Source organism: Equus przewalskii, chromosome 24 (genome assembly GCF_037783145.1).
Source record: "Equus przewalskii isolate Varuska chromosome 24, EquPr2, whole genome shotgun sequence".
NCBI classification, from domain to species: Eukaryota; Metazoa; Chordata; class Mammalia; order Perissodactyla; family Equidae; genus Equus; species Equus przewalskii.
In genome coordinates, this window is record NC_091854.1 from 30,931,041 (window position 1) to 30,952,932 (window position 21,892).

The 21,892-nt window shown below is 45.5% G+C and overlaps 1 protein-coding gene across 16 annotated transcripts in view; it reads left to right on the top strand.

Moving 5' to 3' along the window:
* Positions 1–21,892, top strand: part of JAK1 (Janus kinase 1) — a 143,199-nt gene that overhangs the window by 76,581 nt on the left and 44,726 nt on the right. For 7 of the 16 annotated variants that reach the window (XM_070592042.1, XM_070592033.1, XM_070592035.1 and 4 more), the window contains 2 exons: positions 18,048–18,130; positions 20,511–20,709. In XM_070592042.1, coding sequence (XP_070448143.1) covers positions 18,125–18,130; positions 20,511–20,709 — 205 coding nt within the window. In that variant the 5' untranslated portion in view covers positions 18,048–18,124. Of the gene's footprint in view, positions 1–3,841; positions 4,066–9,270; positions 11,254–17,443; positions 17,549–17,669; positions 17,846–18,047; positions 18,131–19,010; positions 19,248–20,510; positions 20,710–21,892 lie in introns of those variants that run through there. The other 9 variants (XM_070592044.1, XM_070592046.1, XM_070592045.1 and 6 more) reach the window with 8 other exon arrangements.

The window sequence follows — 21,892 nt, forward strand, 5'->3', positions numbered from 1 at the left end:
GAGTCAGGTGTGGACTGGAACATAAGTGGGTTGTGTTAACTGGACCTTTTGTGACAAAAGATGTCATTTAGGGTCATGGTAGCACCCACACAGTCCTTTTATCCATTTCGAGGACTTTATGATGCTACCGGCACTGGGAAATAAGAGAGTATTACTCCCAGTGTATTTTATTTTTGAATTCTTGCGCTTTTATTCCTTTATACTTTTTTTTGAAGACATTTCTAGCATGTTCCTTACTTTAGATCTTCCAGTATCAATTAGGTTAACAGATTATCCTTTTATTTACGTTAGATGTACAACGTAATGACTTAAGTACATATTTTGAAATGATCACCACAGTAAGTTAACGTTAACTTCTATCACCACACAGTTACAAATTTTCTTTTCTTATGATGAGAACTTTTAAGATTTACTCTCTTAGCAACTTTTTTTTTTGAAGATTGTTTTTTTCCTTTTTCTCTCCAAAGGCCCCCACTACATAGTTGTGCATTTTTAGTTATGGGTCCTTCTAGTTGTGTCATGTGGGATGCCGCCTCAGCATGGCTTGACGAGCAGTGCCATGTCCATGCCCAGGATTCGAACCGGCAAAACCCTGGGCCGCCGAAGTGGAGCATGTGAACTTAACCACTTGGCCACGGGCTGGCCCCTCTTAGCAACTTTTAAACGTGTAATACAGTATTGTTAACTATAGTCACCATGCTGTACGTTACGTCCCCAGGACTGGCTTATTTTATAACTGGAGGTTTGTACCTTTTGACCACCATCACTCTGCCCACGCCCCACCTCTGGCAACCGCCATCTGTCTGCTGTAGTGCTTTTAGATTGCACGTATGAGTGAGATCATGCAGTATTTGTCTTTCTCTCTCGGACTGATTTCGCTCAGCATAATGCCCTCAAGGTCCATCCATATTGTCACAAATGGCAGAATTTCCTTCTTTTTTATGGCTGAATAACATTCCATTATATATATATATATATATATATATATACATACATACATACATATACACACACACCACATTTTCTTTATCCATCCATCCATCCGTCCATCCATCCATCCATCCATCCATCAGTGGACACTTAGTTTGCTTCCATATCCTGACTGTTGTAAATAACGCTGTAGTGAACAGGAGGGTACAGATATATTTTCAAGCTAGTGTGTTCGTTTCCTTTGGATAAATACCCAGAGGTGAGGTGGCTGGATCACATGGCAGTTCTATTTTTAATTTTTTGAGGAACCTTCATACTGTTTTCCATAGTGGCTGCACCAGTTTACATTCCCACCAACAGTGCACAAGGGTTCCCTTTTCTCCCCATCCTCGCCAACACTTGTTATTTCTTATCTTTTTGATCCTAGCCATCCTAACAGGTGGGAGGTGATATCTTATTATGGTTTTGATTTGTGTTTCCCTGATGATTAATGATGCTGAGCACCTTGTTATGTACCTTTTGGCCATCTTTATGTCTTCTTTGGAAAAATGTCTATTCCAATCTTCTGCCCATTTTTTAATCAGATTGTTTTTTTGCTATTTAGTTGTATGAGTTATTTATATATTTTGGATATTAACCCCTTATATATGATTTGCAAATATTTTCTCCCGTTAGGTAGGTTGCCTTTTATTTTGTTGATGGTTTGTTGTGCAGAAACTTTTAAATTTCATGTAGTCCCACTTGTTTATTTTTCTTTTTGTTGCCTTTGCTTTTGTGTTGAATCCAAAAAAATCATTTCCAAGACTAATGTCAAGGAGCTTACCTATGTTTTTTTCTAAGAGTTTGATGGTTTTAGGTCTTACGTTCAAGTTTCTAATCCATTTTGAGTTGATTTTTATGTATGGTGTAAGATAGAGGTCCAGTTTCATTCTTTTGCGTGTGGCTGTCCAGTTTCTCCCAGTACCATTTATTGAAGCTCATTTTATAGATAAAGGAATTGAGGCTTGGAGATTTAGGAACTTGTGTAAGTTGATACACCTCCTGAGTGAAAAGCCAGAATTAAGACCCAGGTGTGTGATTTTCAACTTTGTGCACTTAACCACTTGGCCTCCCGCCCTCCAGATCAATCCTTATATCTTTCATTATCCCGTTCATATTAGAAGCTCACCTTAAACAAGTTCAGAGGCTGTACACATTTTTCTTTTTTTTTTTAAAGATTTTATTTTTTTCCTTTTTCTCCCCAAAGCCCCCCAGTACATAGTTGTATATTCTTAGTTGTGGGTCTTTCTAGTTGTGGCATGCGGGATGCTGCCTCAGCGTGGCTTGATGAGCAGTGCCATGTCCACGCCCAGGATTTGAACCAACGAAACACTGGGCCGCCTGCAGCGGAGCACGCGAACTCAACCACTCAGCCACGGGGCCAGCCCCTGTACACATTTCTAAGAGGGATCAAGAAAAAGGGACAAAGGCCATATACTAGCCTCTTGGAGGGAAGCTGCCCCACATGCTTTGTTTATATCACGTTGAGCAGAACTTACTCACATGGCCTCATATTGCTGCAAGGGAGGCCTTCAGTTGTAGTCTTTCTTGTGAGCATCGTGTGCACAGCAAAGAATTACTGTTAAAGGCGGGAGGAAGGATAATGGGATGCAGATAGCAGTCTCCGCCACCCGCCCTTAACTGGGGGCATCCACTGCGTGTCCAATCCCATCTTCTTCTGACCACTGGTTATTAGATCATCCTTTCTCTCTCTCATACCGTCATCTTCACCCTTTGACTCTTCTCTTCACATTGTCGTTTAAGTGTTCTCAAGTCTCTCTCATCTTAACAGGATACAGCACAACACAACAAAAGAAAAAAATCTGTGAACGAAAGCACTTTATGTGAATAAAGAAACACCTTGTGTCCCCAGTGTTCCTGTTATATCCCCAGGTCCTTGTGCAGTGCATAATCCGTAGGAGTTTTTCAGTAACTGCTGAGAGGGCACATGAGTGAGTGAGGGGTGGAAGCACCGTCCTGTACTCGCATCGGCTGCTGCTCAGTTTCTCCTGTGGCAAAAATCCTAGGACTGATTTTCCTGCCCAGAGGGCCAAAGACAGCAAGAGACATCGGCTGTTCTGGTTTTACCGCTTACTAGCTACGCTGACACTTGGCAAATTATGTAATCTCTGTGGACCTCAGCCTCCTCGTCTGGGGAAATGAAGAATCCACTGAACTCACGAGGTTGTTAACATGATTAAATGATAAAACTGTGGTAAAGAATATACCCTGATAATATTAATTTCATTATCTATGGTGATTTTTAAGATCAAGGAGTATCTTCAGCCCTATTATTTTTCTAAAATGATTTTTTTGAAGTTTAGATGCCTTCATACAATGGAATATTATTCAGTTATAAAAGGGAATGAAATACTGATACATGCCACAACATGGATGAACTTGGCAAACATTGTCTTAGGTGAAAGAAGCCAGACCTAAAAGGTCCCGTATTCTATGACTCCATTTATATGAAATGTCCAGAATAGGCAAATAGATGAATGATTGCCAGAGCGTATGGTAGGGGAGAGTGGCAGTTACTGCTCATGGCCCTGGGATTTCTTTTGAGGTGATGAAATATTCTGGAATTTGATGGTGGTGGTGGTTGCACAGCTCTGTCAGTATAGTAAAAGGCAGTGAACTGGACACTTCAAAAATAAATAAATAAATTCAATGCCTTCACAGGGCAATATAATTGTAAGTAAGTGAACATTTTAAAACTGTGTATATAATTTTGGTTCACAATTTATCCTTGATTCTTCTGTAACAGAAACCAATGTTTGGTCCATACCTACTATGAAATTGAAGTTTTTTTTACCTGCTGGCTCAATTGAATTGATTTGACATACTATATAGACTTTCTTTATTATTTCAGTCCTAGGCAACTCCCAGCGCACACTGAGAAATCTGAGAGTGTGCAGTGTTCTTTATTGGAAAGGAGAACCTTGTGAGTTCCTTCATGGCTACTGTGTGAGAGAACACAGGAAAACACGAAGCTAAAGAGTTCTTCACAATTCAGTCACGCGTATAAACTATGCATTTGATATTATAGAACAGTTTCTTAAGTGCAGACTGGTCCATGGTGTTCCCAGGGATTCGGTGAGTACTGCTGGAGGCAGTGGGCGTCCTGGAGAAGGACACGGTGAAGCGTTTGTTCCTCCCACAAGCATTTGTGGAATGTCTGCTATAGCATGTTGTTTGGTGCTGCGTGTAGCCAGATAACAGCGACAGTCCCTGCCTGCAGGGGCCTTGGAGGCAGTGGAGAAGACAGACAGTTCTACAGACGGTTATAGAGCAGGATTATAAGTGCGCTTCAGAGGTGAGCACAGGATGCTCTCGATGTCCCGACTTGGCAGATGGACCAAGTCAGGGCAGCCTGGGTGGAGGAGATGGTTCCTGAACTGTGAATTGAAGAGTGAGTGGGGACAGCAAAGGCTCGGAGGACAAGAGTGTGCTGGATTACAGGAGCTGCAAATAGCTCAGTACATTTGGAGTCCAGAGTACAAACATAGTGAGCCATGAGAGGTGAGATCCCAGGTAGCCTTGTAAGCCATCTTGCCTAAGAGAGTAGGAAATGAAGGAGAAGAGAAAGCATAAGATTCTCAGATGTGCAGTTTAGAAGTATGACTGTCTGCATTGTGGAGACTGGAATAGAGGCAGATAAGAAGGAAGGCAGGAACTTTTCAGTTTTTGAGAGAGAAATTTGAGAGAGAAGTCATGGGACGATGGAGAGACGTGGATGGAGACAAAGGAGTTGGGATGATGGGCTGACTCACCAGCTGGGTGTGTGAGCAGTCGGTGCCTCCCAGGACCTCTGTCCACTGCACGTCGTCTCCATCTCAGCTGGACCCCAGCCTGCTTCCTCAGTCTCGTCCCCTGCTTCTCTTCGGGAATATGCTTAAGTCTTCTGCTTACTGTCCCCAAAATAGGCTTGCTGGTTTTCTGCCTGCTGCCTTTGGTTACACCTCTGTCTTCACCTGGAATCGAGCACGCCTCTCCTATTTACCTGCCGGAGATCTCTGACTTATGAAGCCTTGGGAACCATTCCGTGCTAGAAGGATCTCTTTTTCTGAAGTCATGGCACTTAATATCTCTATCACTTATTAGCAGATCATTACATTTTGCCTTGTCACATCTCTTAATTGCTTTGGGTCATTAGACCTCTTGGACTGTTTTAAAATGGCGGCAGGCAGAGTGATATATCGATGTGCTGGCTTAAATAGTGGACGAGGCATCGGCTCTCCTGAAGCCCCAGTCCCGGCCCTAACTCCCTGTGGAAGCTGGGAGAATTCCTTCTTCCCCCTGTGAGAGTAGTAGCATAGCTGTAGAAGACTGGGAAAACCTTAAAAAAGCATGCAAAAGGAAGTAACCTCTCCTCCCACAAGCGCCTGAGATGCTCTGTTAGCACCGATCCTTCTTCTTGTAGCGTCCTCCTCCCCCTCCATCTTCTTTCCCCTCTTGAGGATTAGGCTCCTGTGTCTGTGCAGCCTAGCCGGGATCATCCTCTACACACTGTTTTCGTTAATGAATAGGAGGATTTTTAAGTCCACCTTGACCTGTGGGGCCAAATTGTCCTCAGGGCAGGTTGTACCACAAAACTGAATAGTGATCATCTCTGGGGAGTGGGGAGGGGAACTCCTGCTTTTCAGTGATCTCGTTCTACATTGCTGAATGGATATTTTTATCACCATGAGTCTAAATCACTTTTACAGTTTGCAGATGACAGTAGTTTGTGCTTCTGCCTAATCCAGGCTTGTATCTACTTTTAAAAACAACTATACCACCTTTACTGAGTAGCTAGATAAGAAATGGCATCCTGTTATTTTAATTTTACTGTTAGTTGAATTTGATCTTTTCACCATGATTGTTTGTCATTTTTTCTTTAGTTGTGTCCATTTCCTTTGCCTCCATGATTTGGATTTGAATCCCGGTTAATAAATACATGTGACCTTTCACTAGTCACTTAGCATCTCCAGGCCTTGGTTTGTTTATGAATAAATGAAGAGGAATGATGCTTAAAATTATTGTGAGGCTTAATGGAGATCACGTAGTGAAAGTGCTTTGTAAGCTGTAAAAAGTATATAATTGTGTTTATTGGTTTTGTATTGATTTTGATTAGTTAATGGTTATGAACAGTTAAGCTAACTTTGCTTTTTTGCATTCATTTGGAGAAAGGCTAAAAAGGCAGAGATTCCTTCATTAATATTTATTTTGGTACAGTGTGGGATCCATGCAATTTGGCAGCTGAGGACCTTGTTTGTGCAGCATTTCTGCGACTTATTAGCTATATGTACAGCTGTAATGCACAGGACAAACAGTGTTTTTGGCCAAGACCGGAAATGTCCAGGGAACGTCTGGCTGGACACGCGTCAGAGAACTCCCTGAGTTGATCACATTCATGTGAGCTCAGGAGGCCGTTTAAATGGATGATAGTACAGGGGAACTGATTATGTAAATTCCGCTAACTAGACACTCCCCCAGTTCCACCCCTCACAGTTTTATGAAATCAGAGTTGGTTAAAATCATCATTTGAAGGCCTGAGAAGTTCTGATGTGGTCTTCTGAGTCATCAAGGGCAGATACATTTCCGTTAAACATGATTTTTCTGAAATCTGCCATATTTAGATCCCTGGAAACATGAGTACCTTATGTCTGTCAATTATGCAGAACACTGAATTCTGGATAATAGGGAAACAGGGCTGTGTAAACAGCTCTACAGAGTAATAGCTGACCTCCCGGCCGCCTATTTCTGACTGTTCCCTTTTATCCAAGGACAAGATGTTACAAAAATAATCCAGAGTGACTCCCAAGGGTAGCCCCACGAACTCCTCCCCCGGAGTGCGCCCCAGAGGCTGAGTCACTAGCAGCAGCATGTTGATTCCCTGTGCTGTTGGTGAATGTCCCAGCCAGGCTCTTCAGCTGTGAGGACAAACACTTTGGGAAAGTTTTTTCTGACTCATTCACAGTGTGATTCGCAGAAGAAAACCTCTAGCTTCTCATTTTATTTTTTTAAAGAAAAAAGTTGCTTCTTTGTGTATTTGAGTGTGTGTTTATAGTAAGGTGGGGTGAGAGTATGGCTCCCCCAAATGAATTTCAAATTAGCTCCTCTTTGGGGCTGTTTGCTCAGTGAACTTTTGATGTCCTCGGTGCTCACCTCGGGAGGAGGGGCCGGGATCTCAGTGCGCAGTGCCCAGTGTCCATCGAGGACTCGTTGATTCACTTCCCATATTTAAAGAGAAGGATATTAGTTTTCAGAGTTGAATTTCACGTGTCCCCATGCCTTTCCCCACCATCTTCTTATGTCGAGAGGCCCTCCCCCACCCCCACACAGCACACATTCACCAGCAGGGGGAGCTTTCTTGTTTCTGAGGAGTTCATGTGAGTCTGGAGATTGGCGTTCTCCTTGAGGGTTGTCTCGTGAAAGGAGAGTCCAGACTCCTTGGCTGGGCGTTTGTGGCCCGTCGTGAACTGGCCTCAGCTTTCTCCCCTTCCTCCGTTCTTTTCGTCCTTCTGCACAAGCCTTTTGTTCAGTCTCCGAAGGGTTTTGCACTCCCCCTTCCTTCTCCTACTGTTTCTTCACGTTTCCAGTGTTTGGAACGCTCCCCTCCGTCAGCTGCTGTTCTCATCCTGTTTGTAGCTTCCCCATCCCTGAAGGCCCACTTCCCATCCCACCTTCTCCTAACGGTCATACTATTTCTGGTATGCCTCCTCTGGGCCAGCTATTCTACTAAACCTATATATTTTGTTTCTCTGAGAGGTTAAAACAATCCTGTAAAATAATTACTATTATCCTTATTTGCAAATGAGGAAACAATCACAGAAAGTTAAAAAGTGACTTGAACCCAGCTATTCGGTGGCAGGGCCAGTGTTCTAGCTCAGGTCTTGATTCCACCATGCTGGCTTTCCCTGAAGTCTTCCAGATTGGACTAACTACACCGGCTGCCACCCTGCAACTTCTCTGAACACCTTCTTTTGCCGTAGTTGGGTGTGTCTTGTGTTTGGCAATCGATCATGTTTTATTTCCTTGTCACGTTCTTGGGTTGCTAACTCTTCTTTGGTGATATATCTTTTCTTCCCACTGAGCTGTGCTTTACAGGCTTTTCCTAACATTTTTGTTTGTTTGTTCACTTTTTTTTTTTTAAAGATTTTATTTTTTCTTCCAAAGCCCCCCAGTACATAGTTGTGCATTTTTAGTTGTGGGTCCTTCTAGTTGTGCCATGTGGGACGCTGCCTCAGCGTGGCCTGATGAGCAGTGCCATGTCCACGCCCAGGATTCGAACCAGTGAAACCCTGGGCCACCGCAGCGGAGCACGGGAACTTAACCACTTGGCCATGGGGCTGGCCCCTGTTTACTCATTTTTCTTGATGAATGATGTCCAGCAAGTGAGTTATTCCTCCTGGTTATTATATTTATATTTTTCTGTTTAGTTCCATTAGTTTGTTAACATCCTACCGTAATATTTGTCTCCACAGTAGTCTTAGCAAATTCTCCTCCCCTCCTTTCCTTCAACATTTTTCTCTTGAAAGGAGAGATGAAAGAAGCTCCATGTCTAGAATCTGTACACGTTCCCCCCCCCCCCCCAGGGAAATTAAATGGTATGAATAGAAACCAGGCATTGCTGATAAATAATTGGGTACAATGAGAAGGATGCCAGTTTGGCTAAATTTGTGTGTTGTTTTTTGGACAAGGGCTAATTTGATAAAAGAAGTATGAATGTAATCACGCTCTGGACCTGCTTGGGACCTCACTTCAAGGGTACAAAAAAGTGTCTCAGTGAGGTTCTGCCTGCCTTTGTGAGAGTATAAAGTGAGCATTCGTCTTGAGAAAGGAGAGCTGTTTCTGATCACCTTTTTTAGTTCATTGGTAGGGAGATAGAATTAAAATTGCTATAAAAGACTCCTAACCTAGTTCATGATGTATATATCGTCTACCCTGTAAACCTCCAAGACTTGGAAAGCTTCCCCGGCCCCAGAAATTCCCGTTGATTGCCACACATTGACCTCTTCTCCATTGACAATACTCGTTTCCATGAAATACATTGAAAATTTTGCACAGATGCAAAAGAAACAGAATGGGTTTCGAATTCTTTAGGTTCCTACAAATCATCACTAGATGTGATCGTAAAGTTAGAAACTCGGGGGCTGACCTGGTGGCGCAGCGGTTAAGTTCGCACATTCTGCTTTGGTGGCCCAGGGTTCGCTAGTTCGGATCCGGGGTGCGGACATGGCACCTCTTGGCAAGCCATGTTGTGGCAGGTGTCCCACATATAAGGTGGAGGAAGATGGGCATGGATGTTAGCTCAGGGCCAGTCTTCCTCAGCAAAAAAGAGGAGGATTGGCGACAGATGTTAGCTCAGGGCTAATGTTCCTCAAAAAAAAAAAAAAAAGGAAAAGAAACTGTGGACTGTGAAAATAAATCATGAATAAGAGTAGTGGTTATTGGCAGAATCTAAAACATGCATCTTCCATGCTTTGTGGGTATAGTTTCTACATTTTCTTGATCTCTGGCGCCGTTTTATGGGTTTGGGAGGGAACCCACTGAAGAGCTTTTCTGGGAGAAGCAGCTGTGTTGTGAAATGAGCATGTGAGCGTGACGTTGTACTGTGGATCTCAGTGCAGCTTTTGGTGTCGGAACATCCTAGGCTACACACGGGGAAGAGGGGGATGGACCTCTGGTAGTCAGGGGAACTCCATAGGAAGAGCATCCCACTGTTTTATGTGCCGCTGGGGCACGTGCACTGAATATAAACAGTGAATGTAAAGTGAAGCTTGTTATTGGTAATCTTGGTGAGTCCTTTAAACCCGTGTTTTTCACACGGGTTTGTTATTAGTGGGCTGCGATATCTATTTTGTGGGTCTTGTGCAGGATTTAATAAATCTATTATTAAATGGAAGAAAATAGAACAGAAAATAACAGTGAACTGCACGTGGTAAAGATATGTTTCTATGAAACTTTTTGTCATTCCCACCCCCTCCCCCCCAACGCTATACAAAGGTATTTCTCACTGTGGGTCACAAAGGTTGGAAAAGCTGTTGTAAAGCGTGTCCTTCAGCACAGGCTCCCAGGATGTCGGGCAGTGATGCGTGAGCCTTCCTGGGTTCTCGGCTGCTGCTGCAGATGGCTGAGACGGGGAGAGGAGAGAGAGAGGCAGCGCAGGGCTCTGGGGAGAGGCTGGCCTGGTGATGGAGTCGGCTGCCTTGGTGCATGACTCGTTGGGCAGATGTGGCTCACTGAAGAGCGTGGCCCGCAGTTTAGGATTGGAGACTGTTGGCAGGCTGTTTCAGAGCTCAAGGTAAAGACTGATTATAACGTCTTGGTTGAGAGAGGTGTAGAGGACCATATAGGGGAACATTTTTTTCTTGAGATTTCCTCTTATTTTCCTGCCTCAACTTCACTTGTATTTGAGGCCGTAGCTGAGCTCCTTTGAGATGTGGACTGGATGGACATCTGCCGTTTGAGGGATTGTCCAGCGTGTGAGCCACCCTCACTTCTACAGTGACCTTCCATCGTTGCTGAGGAAGCTGGAGGAGGTGCAGACCTGTGGCTAGGGGTGAACTAGGTTGAGCCTCCGCATCCCTCCATCCCAGGGCTGTGAATCTGGAGGGAATGGTGCGGACACATAGGGGTGGCCCGAGATCATTCATGGAAGCGGCAGAGTCAGGAGTCCGGTCCTGGTGATGGCTCGTGACCATTGGTGGCCGTGCTAGAATGGTGCCTGGACCAGATGTCCCTGTGTTCTTATCTCTTTCCTGTAATTCATTTTTATCCCAAGGTAAGCAGAGCTGGTTTCTCTTCTTCGCACCCAAGAACCCTGAGTGGTGACACAGGTTAGTGCAGTTGGCCGGGGGGGCTCAGGGTTCTTCCCTCCGGATCCCTCAGCCTGGTCTGACAGCGAGCGTATCAGCGGGAGGTTCTGTGCCTTTGCATCATGACAGTCTGGAAATACAAATTAATGAAAAATTAGCTGTGTTAGGGTGCAGCACAATATGGTTTCAAACATTTATAAGATAGGGTTTGCTTGTTTGTTTCTGTTTGTTTTTTAAATCTAAAAGTTTTTAAAAGCCTTGAGAACTGATTTCCTAATGAACTGTGAGTTTTTGAGTGTGAGCCAGGCAGAAACTTATTTTAGAGAAAGAGACTGAGAGAAATCTTGAACCATCACAACAGCCCTGTAGAGTAGATACTTTTGTTAACCCCATTTTGCAGCGCAAACAGAAACTCAGAGTGGCTGAAAAACTTGCCTGAGGTCACACAGACAGCAGCTGTTGGACTGGGATCTGAACCCAGGTTAGTATGACTCCAGGCCCAGGCTTCTGACTGCTGCTCCTCTGCGAGGAACCTTAGAGGTCCTTAATACTTTTCCGTTACATACGCTTTGAGCTCAAAGGACTTCAGAGGCTGGCTCCAAGACCAGGCAAGTCCTGGTGGAACTGGGCTGGACTCGGGCCTCTTTCTGACTGACGTCTCCCTTCTTGCCTGCAGAAGAGCCGGCGCAGACACTGTCCCCACGGGATGCTCCCTCGCCTCTCCGGGGTGTCTCCCTGTTTCCTGCGTGGCCCTCCTGGTCTGTGCGTTCCTTCCTGCACATCCATCCTTGTGGCCTCCCTTCTTCCTCACCCTTTTCCAGATCAGCTGCACCCTTCCTCCCCACCTTTTTGAATCTTCTCTCTTCCCCAGAGCTGGGAGCAGAGCCCTCCCGGGCTGACTGCTGTGTAGCCCTCTCCTCTCGCCTCCCCTAGTTCCCTCGCCTGGCTCAGCGTCCCCTCCACACCGCTTCCTCGAGGTTCCCCTTCGTTTGTTTAGCTTGCCGGCTGTCAATAGACTGTAGGGTCTTGGTGGGCTCCAATTTTAACTGTGGGGCTGCTGTAGCTTCCCCCAAACCCCTCTAGCAGTGTGGCCAACCGAAAGGGCAGTGCAACTGGAGGCCGAGAAACGTGTTGGAGCCTGGTCTCGCTACACACTGGCCATCTGACCGTGGGAATGTCTGAAGCTGAGTCTTCTCATCTGTGAAAAGGGCTGTGAGCCTCGAATGTGGTTATAGATGTGAAAGCCCTTTTCAGCTATGAAGTGCCGTTTGAATGCAAGGTTTTATTGCAGTGGCACAAGTGCTTAATACGTATTTCAGGAGTGAATGGTTGAAAAGCACATGAGGTGGAGACAAGCCCTTCTCCCCACTCCCGTGTCTGGAGTGTCTACTTCTGCCACCATAGTTTTGACCCCTGTATTCTGTGCTCTTCAGTAACATTATGGATGTAGTAGTGGTAAAAGAAGAAAAAGGAAAAAAAAAAGCAAAGCATCTTGATATAGTGTGGCTTTTAGGAAAACACTTATTGACTTTAATTAAGCAAAGTACTGTATTTACTTTGACCAGGAAGCGTCTTGGGGAAGGGAAGGCGGGCTCACGGGGAGCAGCCGAGAGCCCTGGCCCATCGAGTTGGCATTGATCGTTTGATCCTCCCCAGAAGCTTATTGTAAATGAGGCAGCACTTACGGTTCTGGGCTATTCCTGGAATTGCTACTATAGTTAGAAGTGAGTTACTCTGTGTGGCGGGAGTAGCATATAGAAAAGCCATAATTCTGACTTTCTGGCACGAAAAAATGGCAGATTTTGTATTTGTATTATGTTGTCCTTTTGGCTGGAATCCATCAGCCATGCGGTTTCTTGTGCTTTCTCAGAAAGTCGTTCCTATCTCGGCACAGCAGGGGGCCCGGGAGCGGCCCGCGAGTCACCTTCCAGGCTCTCGTGAGTGGGAAGGCCCGGAGGCGAGACCCAAAGGGAAGCTGGGACGCTGTCCCCGGCTTGGTGTGTGAGGCCTCAGGAGGTTCCGTGCCCGTGCGGGGTGGGCCTGGACCAGCGCCCACCAGAACTTTCCTCCCATGTCTGTGGTAGTGGTGCCCGGCGGTGCGTGAGGCGTGGCCTGGACCGCGGGCAGGGCCGGACACCGTGCTGACCTTTGTCATGACGGTTCTTTCAGCCTCTGGAGGGAAGGGCCTTCGACAGGGTCAGCCTCCTAAGTGGATGTTAGACTGTGACAAGTACTGAAAAGCCAGAGAAGACGGTTGGTGCTGGGGGCACTGTAAAGCAGTTTCTCCTTGTGGAGAGAGCAGGGCCCTTGGAATCAGGAGTCGCGTGTTTGACCTCTGGCACTCCGGCGGGTCGGCCTGCAACCTCCCCTGCTTTTCGAGAGCACCGGGCGCAGGGCCCCACTGCCCGTGCATGAGATGTTGCAGGTGTCTGTGTGTCCTGGAGTTCCCTCTCTTAGCTGGACTGTTCGATCATCTGTAATCGGTTTAACAGAATTTATGGCCAACATATGAAGGCTTATGCCTGCTGAGCTCTGTGTTAGGCACTTGATATGCATGAACCCGTTTAACTCTTAGCAGCTGCCTGAAACAGATGCTGTTTTTACCCCCCACCTCCAGCTGAGAGCCCTGAGGTTTAGGGGTGGTGAGTAACTTGCCCGGCATTCCGGTGCCTTGGAGGTGGGGAGGCAGGATTCAGCCCAGGTCAGCACGACTCCAGCTCTCTCTGCCAGCTGCTCGCCGTGTCATTGGAGACACAGGACGTGGAACTTGGACTTATGAGCAGGCTTTCACTCGCAATCCCTGTCTGTGTTTTTGTTCTGTAAGCAAGCTCGCAGCCCCCTCAGCCCCCTGCCCTGAGGCCCACGTTGCAGTGCCTCAGCACTTGGGCGTCTGCAGCCTCATTTGAAAAAGGCTTGGTAGGAACTTGATGAAGACTTTTTGAAAGACCTTTTTGTTCCTTACATCAGCCTCTTAGGCAGGATTTTCCTCTCAAGTTAATGGATGGGGAAACGGAGGCTCAAAGATTAAAGTGACTTGTTCCAGGTCACACTTGCTAGTTGTCAGTAGGAACCCACACACCCTGGATTATGGATTTTTCCATTGCATGATGTTGCTTACTTTGCTGTTACCTTCATCTTTCGTTTGAAGACTCTAGCTCTGTGTTGATCACCTACTGTGTGCTGGTGATGAAACCCTACAGAACGAGACAGAATCCTTGCCTCCTGGAGCTGCGTTAGTTTCCTCGCCACCCTGAAGACGAGGCTGAAATCGCTTCTTAAGGGTTAAGATCTTTAGTCTGAAAATTTCTTAAGGTATTAAGCAGCTGATTTCAGGGCATTTTCTAAATTACATATTTTTCTTTTCAATTTTCTTGGTTCATCCCTTAATTTATGAACATTTTGTTTGTATTTCTACTTCAGAAGTTAAAAGCTTTCATTGTTTTAAGGCATACATAAAGTAACTCACTGTAGGGGTGATGATTTCTGTAGTAAAAACAGATACCCGAAGTATTTTATTTTGATCTCTCATTGATTTTAACCCTCATCCAGTCTATTTTTACTGTAGAAATCTGGCAGTGGCCTTTGGCTCAGAGCAGCCGCCTTCTGATGATCATGTTTGTGGACATTAACCTGCTCTATTCTTATCTCCCTCTTCCCCGCTATTCAAAATTTAATTGTGTGTTCTTCCCTTGTCCCTGTATTTCTAAAGATGTCCTTGAAAATTTAAGGGGGTTTCAGTATCTTCAGACATCGATTTCTGAAATTTTGCGTCTTGGAAAATCGTTGTGATATCCCATTTATTACAGTTAGTCCTTCTTCAGACTCACAGAATTGTGTTTTATTTCTGTTACTTTTTCTCTCAATCAGAAAGTATCAGATATACTTGTCTCTAGTGTAAAACTTTTGTAAACTAAAAAAATTTGTGAATCTATAAAATGTCCCTGATTTTCTTTTTTCCCCCACGTAAAGTAGCATCTGCAAGATTGAGCAACAAAAGTAATCCTCTGTCTTGGAAAGAAAGGCATTTTCTTTCAAATCCTTGAAAATTTATAAGTAAAGTAGGGGGGGAAGAATTCACTGCTTCATCAGAAGGTTTTTGATTGCTCACTTTTCTCCTTCCCATATTCTGAGCTGCTTTGTATTCATTTGAGTTGGGAATAGAACCTTAGGGAATCATGTTGTTTTTAAAGGGTATTGCGTGAGTCCTACTGGTCGGTTTTTTTAGCATTCAAGATTTCCTTTTTGTATCTTGTAGCAGGAGACTTAAACTGGTTTCTTGGAATTATCCAAAGTATGTATAAACTGGTCTTGTTCTTTTACTACCTTCTAAAAACACGTAGGTAGAACATATTGTTTGGTTTATTTGGAAAGAAATGCTATTTGAATGAAGCCATTCCATAAATGCTGTAGCACCAAAAAGCGCTCGTGATCCTGCCTGAGGACAGCTGTAATTTTACGTAAAGTGGATCAGCAGTCCTGCATGTGTTAGAATGGTGCCTAGTGTATCTTTTGAGTGCTGTGTGGGTGTTTGAAAATTTTTATCGTTAGAATGTTGGTTTTCTGAGAACAGGATTTTGTTGTTATTGAACCAGTATACAGAAACATCATAGTAAATGCATATTGTCTAAAATTCTGTAGCTGATCTTGTTTTTTCAGAGTTTACTCTCTAGGCTAAGCATCACACATTGATACCATGTTATTGTCCTGTCCAGAAATAATGGAGGTCAGAGTGAAAATTAGATACAATGTGATTTCAGTGTAATGTTGTTTGCAGTAGAGAAAGAATAATGGAAAAACCAAACTCTCTTTGATTACAGGTTTTCATAGAATCCTAGTTCTAAAAGAGTCCTAGTGATTTTAGTCTGACTCTCAAATCTTGTGTGAGGCTCAGAGCAACCCCTGACTCCTGAGTTCAGTAATGGGTGATCTGATGGCACATCTTAAAATCCTCTGTGAGTCTGAAAAGATTGGTGTCGTGACGCTTCTGAGCGAGCCTGGGCCTGAGGGGGCTCACAGGGCTCTTCCTGCTCTGAAAGGCTCTGAGTCTGTGGCCCTTTGCTGGTTTGGGGCAGGCTTCCTGATGCTCCAAAGCATGGAGTCAGTTTTGATTCCTTTTTAGCAGCAGCATGTAATGGTGTGCTGCAGGAAACCTGGGCTAGAAGGGCCCCAAGCCTGCTGTGGGCAAGTGCTGCCAGTGGATTGGAGTGCTCCTCTCCTCTCCAGGGCCTTTGCATATGCTCATCCTTCACCCAGGCTGCTTTCTCCCCACCTCCCCAGACATCCTTACATCTCAGCTGCATATTACTTCCCTCTTGAGCCCCAGGCTAGATTGCTTTCCTTTTTTTATATGCTCTGTGTTTTTCCTTCATGGCATTTTAAGATCTTTATAGTAATCTTTTTCTGTGCATCTTTGTTTCATTCCATTGGTCCCAGAGATGTAGGCAGGGGCCATATTGCTCTGTTTCTTCATTGTGGCCTTCTGGTACAGCTCAGTTTCTGGCATGAAGAACTGCTCAGAAATACTCGTTGAATAAATCTCCTAAATACGACATTTGAAACCCTGCTTCTAAGCTAAAGCAAGGCATTAGCATGCAGCTAATTTCAGACTGCTGCTTTGACGCAGGTCAGGATATTTATTCACATAATTAAAATGATTATGTTAAATTTTTTTAAATTTAATTTTTATTGGGTTAATGATAGGTTACAATCTTGTGAAATTTCAGTTGTACATTATTGTCAGTCATGTTGTAAGTGTACCCCCTTCACCCTTTGTGCCCACCCCCCACCCCACCTTTCCCCTGGTAGCCGCTAAATTATGTTAAATTTTTAAAAGCCCAAAGCATAGTGATTTGTTCTTTTAATCTTGTTAAAATTGTCTGTGTCGGGGCCGGCCCCATGGCCGAGTGTTTAGGTTCGCGCATTCTGCTTCAGCGGCCCAGGGTTTCACCTGTTCGGATCCTGGGTGAGGACATGGCACCACTCATCAGGCCACGCTGAGGCGGCCTCCCACATGCCACAACTAGAAGGACCCACAGCTAAAGAAATATACAACTATGTACTGGGGGGATTTGGGGAGAAAAAACAAGAAAGAGTCTGTGTCAAAATAGCGAAGTTACAGTTGTCACATCAAAATTCATCCTTGTGTCCCCTGCCTGGCCTCCTGTCACAGCACATGAGCACTCAGCAATGTTAGCAGCAGAGTTAGCAGCGGGTACAGAAGATGACATCGTGACCCACTCACTTTGCTGAGTTCACGCTGCTTTTGTGTTTTCATTTGCGCTGTCTCCCGCTTTGATTGCAAGGTCCTGTGAGAATGCTGGCCTTGCAGCCCAGAGGTGACCCGTCCTGCCCGTCACCCCTGCCCAGTCCCCTCGCAGTTAGGCTGCCATGGAGCGCCTGGGCCTGTGCTCCTCCTAAAGCTGGAGTCTGATACAATGTGTTGAATGACTGGCAGAAAACTGACACAGTTATCTGTATTAACTTGGAAACCACTTTCAAATCACCAAGGGTGGTTGCTCCTTATTTACAAAAATAATTTGATTCTACTGTTAGAAAAGAGAATTTGTGAAAAGCAAGAAGGAGAGTTGTGAAAACAATACAGAGCTGTGGGTGTGAGTGTGGGTGGTGGTGAGGATGGGACCAGGGACTGAAGTCTGCGGAACGCGGTTGCTATTCTTGTGTAGCGTGAGTTCGGCTTTGAGGTGAGGCTGGGGAGATGCGCAGGAGCTTTGCTTGCTGCTGAAGTTTCCAAATAAGAATGGCTCAGAAAATGTTGGGTGAGCTGAAAGCATTGCTTGTCAGATTTATCCCCAGGCCCTCCCCCTGTCGCTGGACCTTATGTTGTTCCACCATTAAAATGAGGGCGGGGCAGACCGGGTGGGGCGGAGGGTAATTCTAGAGGAAAGGGAAACGGGAAATAAAAGCACACGTCCTCGGGCATCCTGAACCGCTGTTCACAGCCTCGGGAGAGAGGCTGTTGACGGGAGAGGCGCATGGTCCTCACTTACGCTGCACAGGACTCTCTCCGCCGGGGAGCACAAGTCCTGCCTTCCTTTCCCAGAGCAATGAAAATAGTATCTCCTTTGATGTTGACACGCTGACCTGCCTCTCTGTCCTCTCACTGTCCTCATCAGTGTTTTGGTTTTCTTCCTTCTTCCTCCCAAATGCTTTTTCCTGCCTGTTTATGGTTTGGACTGCTTCCTTAATGAAAGTGTCCACTTATTTTCTGATGCAATTGCCTCTGCAGCCGATTGATTTATTTATCTTTGTCTTTAGCTCAGCTCTGAAGAGGCTTTGGAAAGTAGAGAAGAAAATCCAGTCTGCTTTTTGGGGGACATTGGACAGCCGAATAAATGCAGGTAAGTACATCTGCATATTTTTTTAAAAAGACAAAAAGGAAAATTGCTTTTAAAAAGAATAATAAAGCATCTTAAACCTGTAGGGCTGTCTGTACTCTAATTTTAAAAAATTGATATTTTAATTGTTGTTCATTCCAAATGTTGAATGTACTGGTTTAAAAAAATCCCCAAAGTACAAAATTATGGGAAGTACAAAGTAAAAGTTAAATCTTCCTCGTAATCCCTCCTAGATATTCACCCCCGTTAACAATTTATGGTATATTTCCCAGGTTATACATATACATAACCAAAAGGGTCATAATATATCATGTGCTTCTTTTCATTTTGCAGTAGGTCATGTGCATCTTTCAGTGTTGGTTCACATAGCTTTGGGTTATCCTTTGTCATAGCTGCGTATTATTGTCTGTGTTGCTATGCCTTATTCTGTTTAGGGAGTCCTCTGCTGTTGCACTTTTTCGTTTCCTCTGTTGTAAATGGTGCCATGTCTTGGACGTCTATGATTATGTATACTCGCCTCATGGTTTCCTTAGGGTGAAAGGGTGTAACACCGTCTTTGAATTCTTCCCCTGCTGGGTCTGCATAAAGTCTCGAGGACAGAGGCGTGTCTTACACTGTGAAGCAGACTTTGGCTTCTCTGCTCTCTGTCTCTGTTTTTCCTTTTGCGGTGGAGTTGGGGCCCAGTGCTGGGTTTTAAACCACCTTACCTGACAGTTGATCTGAACCCCAGGAAGTGATGAGTTTAGTCTTTCAGCCTGGTTTCTGGAAGAGTCTGGTTTTCAGATTTATTTTGGAGATTTAAGGATAGAATGGAAGGCCTCTCAGTTTGTAGCATTTAGGGTGTCTAGTTCATGTCTCCCCTGTAAGCATGTCACCTCACCAGGCAGCTGATAGACCGAGCACGTGAATTTGGTGACGAGAACTGTGACTGCTGTCCACCTCTCTGACTTGCCTTGTTTTGAGGCGCTCCCTTGGGTCATTCTGCAAGCACCTGTTGTACATAAGGCTCTGTGCTGTATCCTGGGGATACTGAGATCAGCGATGCAGTCCTTGTCCTGAGGGAGCGCCCACCACTTGTGAGTGAGAGAGAGACACACACACGTGGATAAGATCATCACAGGTCAGTGGCATTAAGGCAGTGTGGGGAGTTTGGGAGGGGGCATCTAACTTAGGGGATGGGGTGGAGCTTCAGAGGGGGCTTCCTGGAGGAGGTAATGTCTGAGCTGAGTTCTAAGGAAAGTTGAAGTGTGCCATGAAGGGGGTGGAGTGGAAAGGCATTCCTGGTAAACAAGCAGATGGCCACATTGCAAGCATGAAGCATGCAGTAAGAGGCTGGCAGTGATAGAAGGGGAGGCTCGTGGCTAGCTGGCCAGGTGGCGGAGGGCCTCTGTTAGGAGTTTGAGATTGGTCTGTGCGTTAATGAGGAGCCTTTGGAGGATCTGGTCTGGTTATGGAGACTCGGCTTTGGGGGTAAGTGAAGGTTGGCTTGGCGGGCAAGAGGAAAGTAGGGACCTGGGGTCAGGGAAATGGGTTTGTAGGCCCTTGGGTGGGTGAGGGGAAGAAAGAGTGTGTAGTGCTTTCCCTTGTCCCCCTCCTTTCTGGCCTTGCCTGAGGCAGAGCTGCTGAGCTGGGGTCCTTGATCCTAACTGCCTTCCCTTTGGAGGGGGCTCACAGGAGTGGCTGACTTGCAAGCTTCTAACCAGTGGCTTCTGACCTTTTCAAAGCAAAGCTTCCTGCCCTCATTCTGCTGCCGCAGGGTGCTGCCCATCCTCCTGGCTGCCTGTGGGGTGAGGGACCCTCCATCCATTAATTTTCAGACCCTTCCATGTGGCTCAGGAACATGAATGGTCGTCCTTTGTGTGCACTTTCTCAGAGCCAGCCACAGGCCAGGCTCTGGAGCAGGAAGATAGGTAAGACATGGTTGACCGCTCATGGAGTTCGCAGTTTAGTGGCAGAGAGACACAAAATTAAAAGACACTGTGATCCGTGCCATGGTCTGTTCAGAAGTTAAATGATTCCAGTAGAGGTAGCAGCAGTGTTAGTAACAGTAACATCAGTGGTTCCAGAATGAGCCACAGTTTTCAACTACAACTTGTGTGCAAATAGAGAAAATAAATTTAAGCCGTGTCTAAAATGATTCTGATTTTTGAGAATAGGGTCTGACCATAATTGATTAATTATGCAATTAATTGCATAATTGATTATTTTCCATAGTTTCTCCTCTCGTAAGCTCTGATGATTTGATTTTCAAGGAGGGAACGGGCAGGGAGAGGTGCTTATCAAATACCACGTGTTTTTGCCTGCTCCCCTTCCTAACACTCTTTCTGACCACTGAAAGTTTTAGCAGGAGTGACCACATGGTCTTGTTTTCTTTCCGTTACAGTATCTAAATATAAAAGAGGACTGCAATGCCATGGCTTTCTGTGCTAAAATGAGAAGCTCCAAGAAGACGGAGGTGAACCAGGAGGCCCCGGAACCAGGGCTGGAGGTGCTCTTCTATCTGTCAGATAGGGAGCCCCTCCGGCTGGGCCGCGGGGAGTACACGGCTGAGGAGCTGTGCATCAGGGCCGCGCAGGAGTGCTGTGAGTGCTGGAGGGCCGCTGGGCCCATCCCAGAAGCCCCTGTCTGCCCCGTGCGCCCCGCTGAGCGGAAAGGGCTGTGGGCTCTGGGAGTCAGTGGTTCCGCCCCGCTTCTGCCACTTACTAGCATCTGACCCTGGGCTAGTGATTTTAATTGTGAGAGTTTCATTTTTCGTTTTCCTCGCAAAGTGGTTTGTTCCTGCTCCGGCACAAATGGGCTGTGGGATGGATACCAGGGCTCGGGCGGGCCCTCTGTGGAGGCTCAGCGTTTGTCCCCCACACCTGTGACACTGGAGCAGTGTCAGCACTGAGGGAGTAAAGCCCCAGCACAAGGCTGCAGGCTCAGTCAGTCGTGTTGCTCAGCGTGTTGGTAGTCTGATTCAGAACTTCTGAAAAGGCCCATCCATCCTGCTGCTGCAGTGACACCCCTCCCCCGACGCCCGGGTGATGCTGAGTTGAAGTGAGAAATTGAGTGTCGCTCTGTGGCTTGGTCAGATTGCCAAGCTGTGAAAGGGCCTGAGGATGTGAGCAACACAATCCATTTTGTTGAAAGTGAAGCTTGTCTTGCTAAAGTTAGCCTGTTGTCCTCAGAAGGTGGGAAACCAAACTAAATAAGCCTCTTTGTTACTCTTTAAACTTGGAGTCCTTGGCAGTTTTTGCCTACCTACTTTTAAATAACAAGTAAAGTTAATAAAGGTAAATCATAGAAACTTAAAGATCTGATCCACTTCGGTCACGGCAAGGGTTGTACAACTCTACAAACACCCAGATTTGTTCACTTGTATGCTTAAAATGGGCAGGCTTTATGGTAAGTTACATCTCAGTGAAGCTGTTGTTAACACATCAACTCATTTTATGATGATGGAGTAACAGCTATGATGGCAGACAGTCTGATCCGTGCTTTGGGCTTTATTTACATCATCTTCAACCCTCAGGATGGCTCTGTGGTGATAGTATGGTTATTTCAAGAATCACCTACCTTGTTTGTAATACAGCTTGTCTAGAAAACGCACTGCCTTTCCTATATCTAACTTTCTCCCTAAAATGCTTTAAATATCAGAGTTCTAATAAAGGGGAGAGGTTGGTGCTACAGGGAGGAGTGTCACAGACTCTCAGAGAAATGTTGCAAAAATTTATTGATTTTAAAAATACATGAATGCAGAATGCCCCATATTCCTGTAGCGCT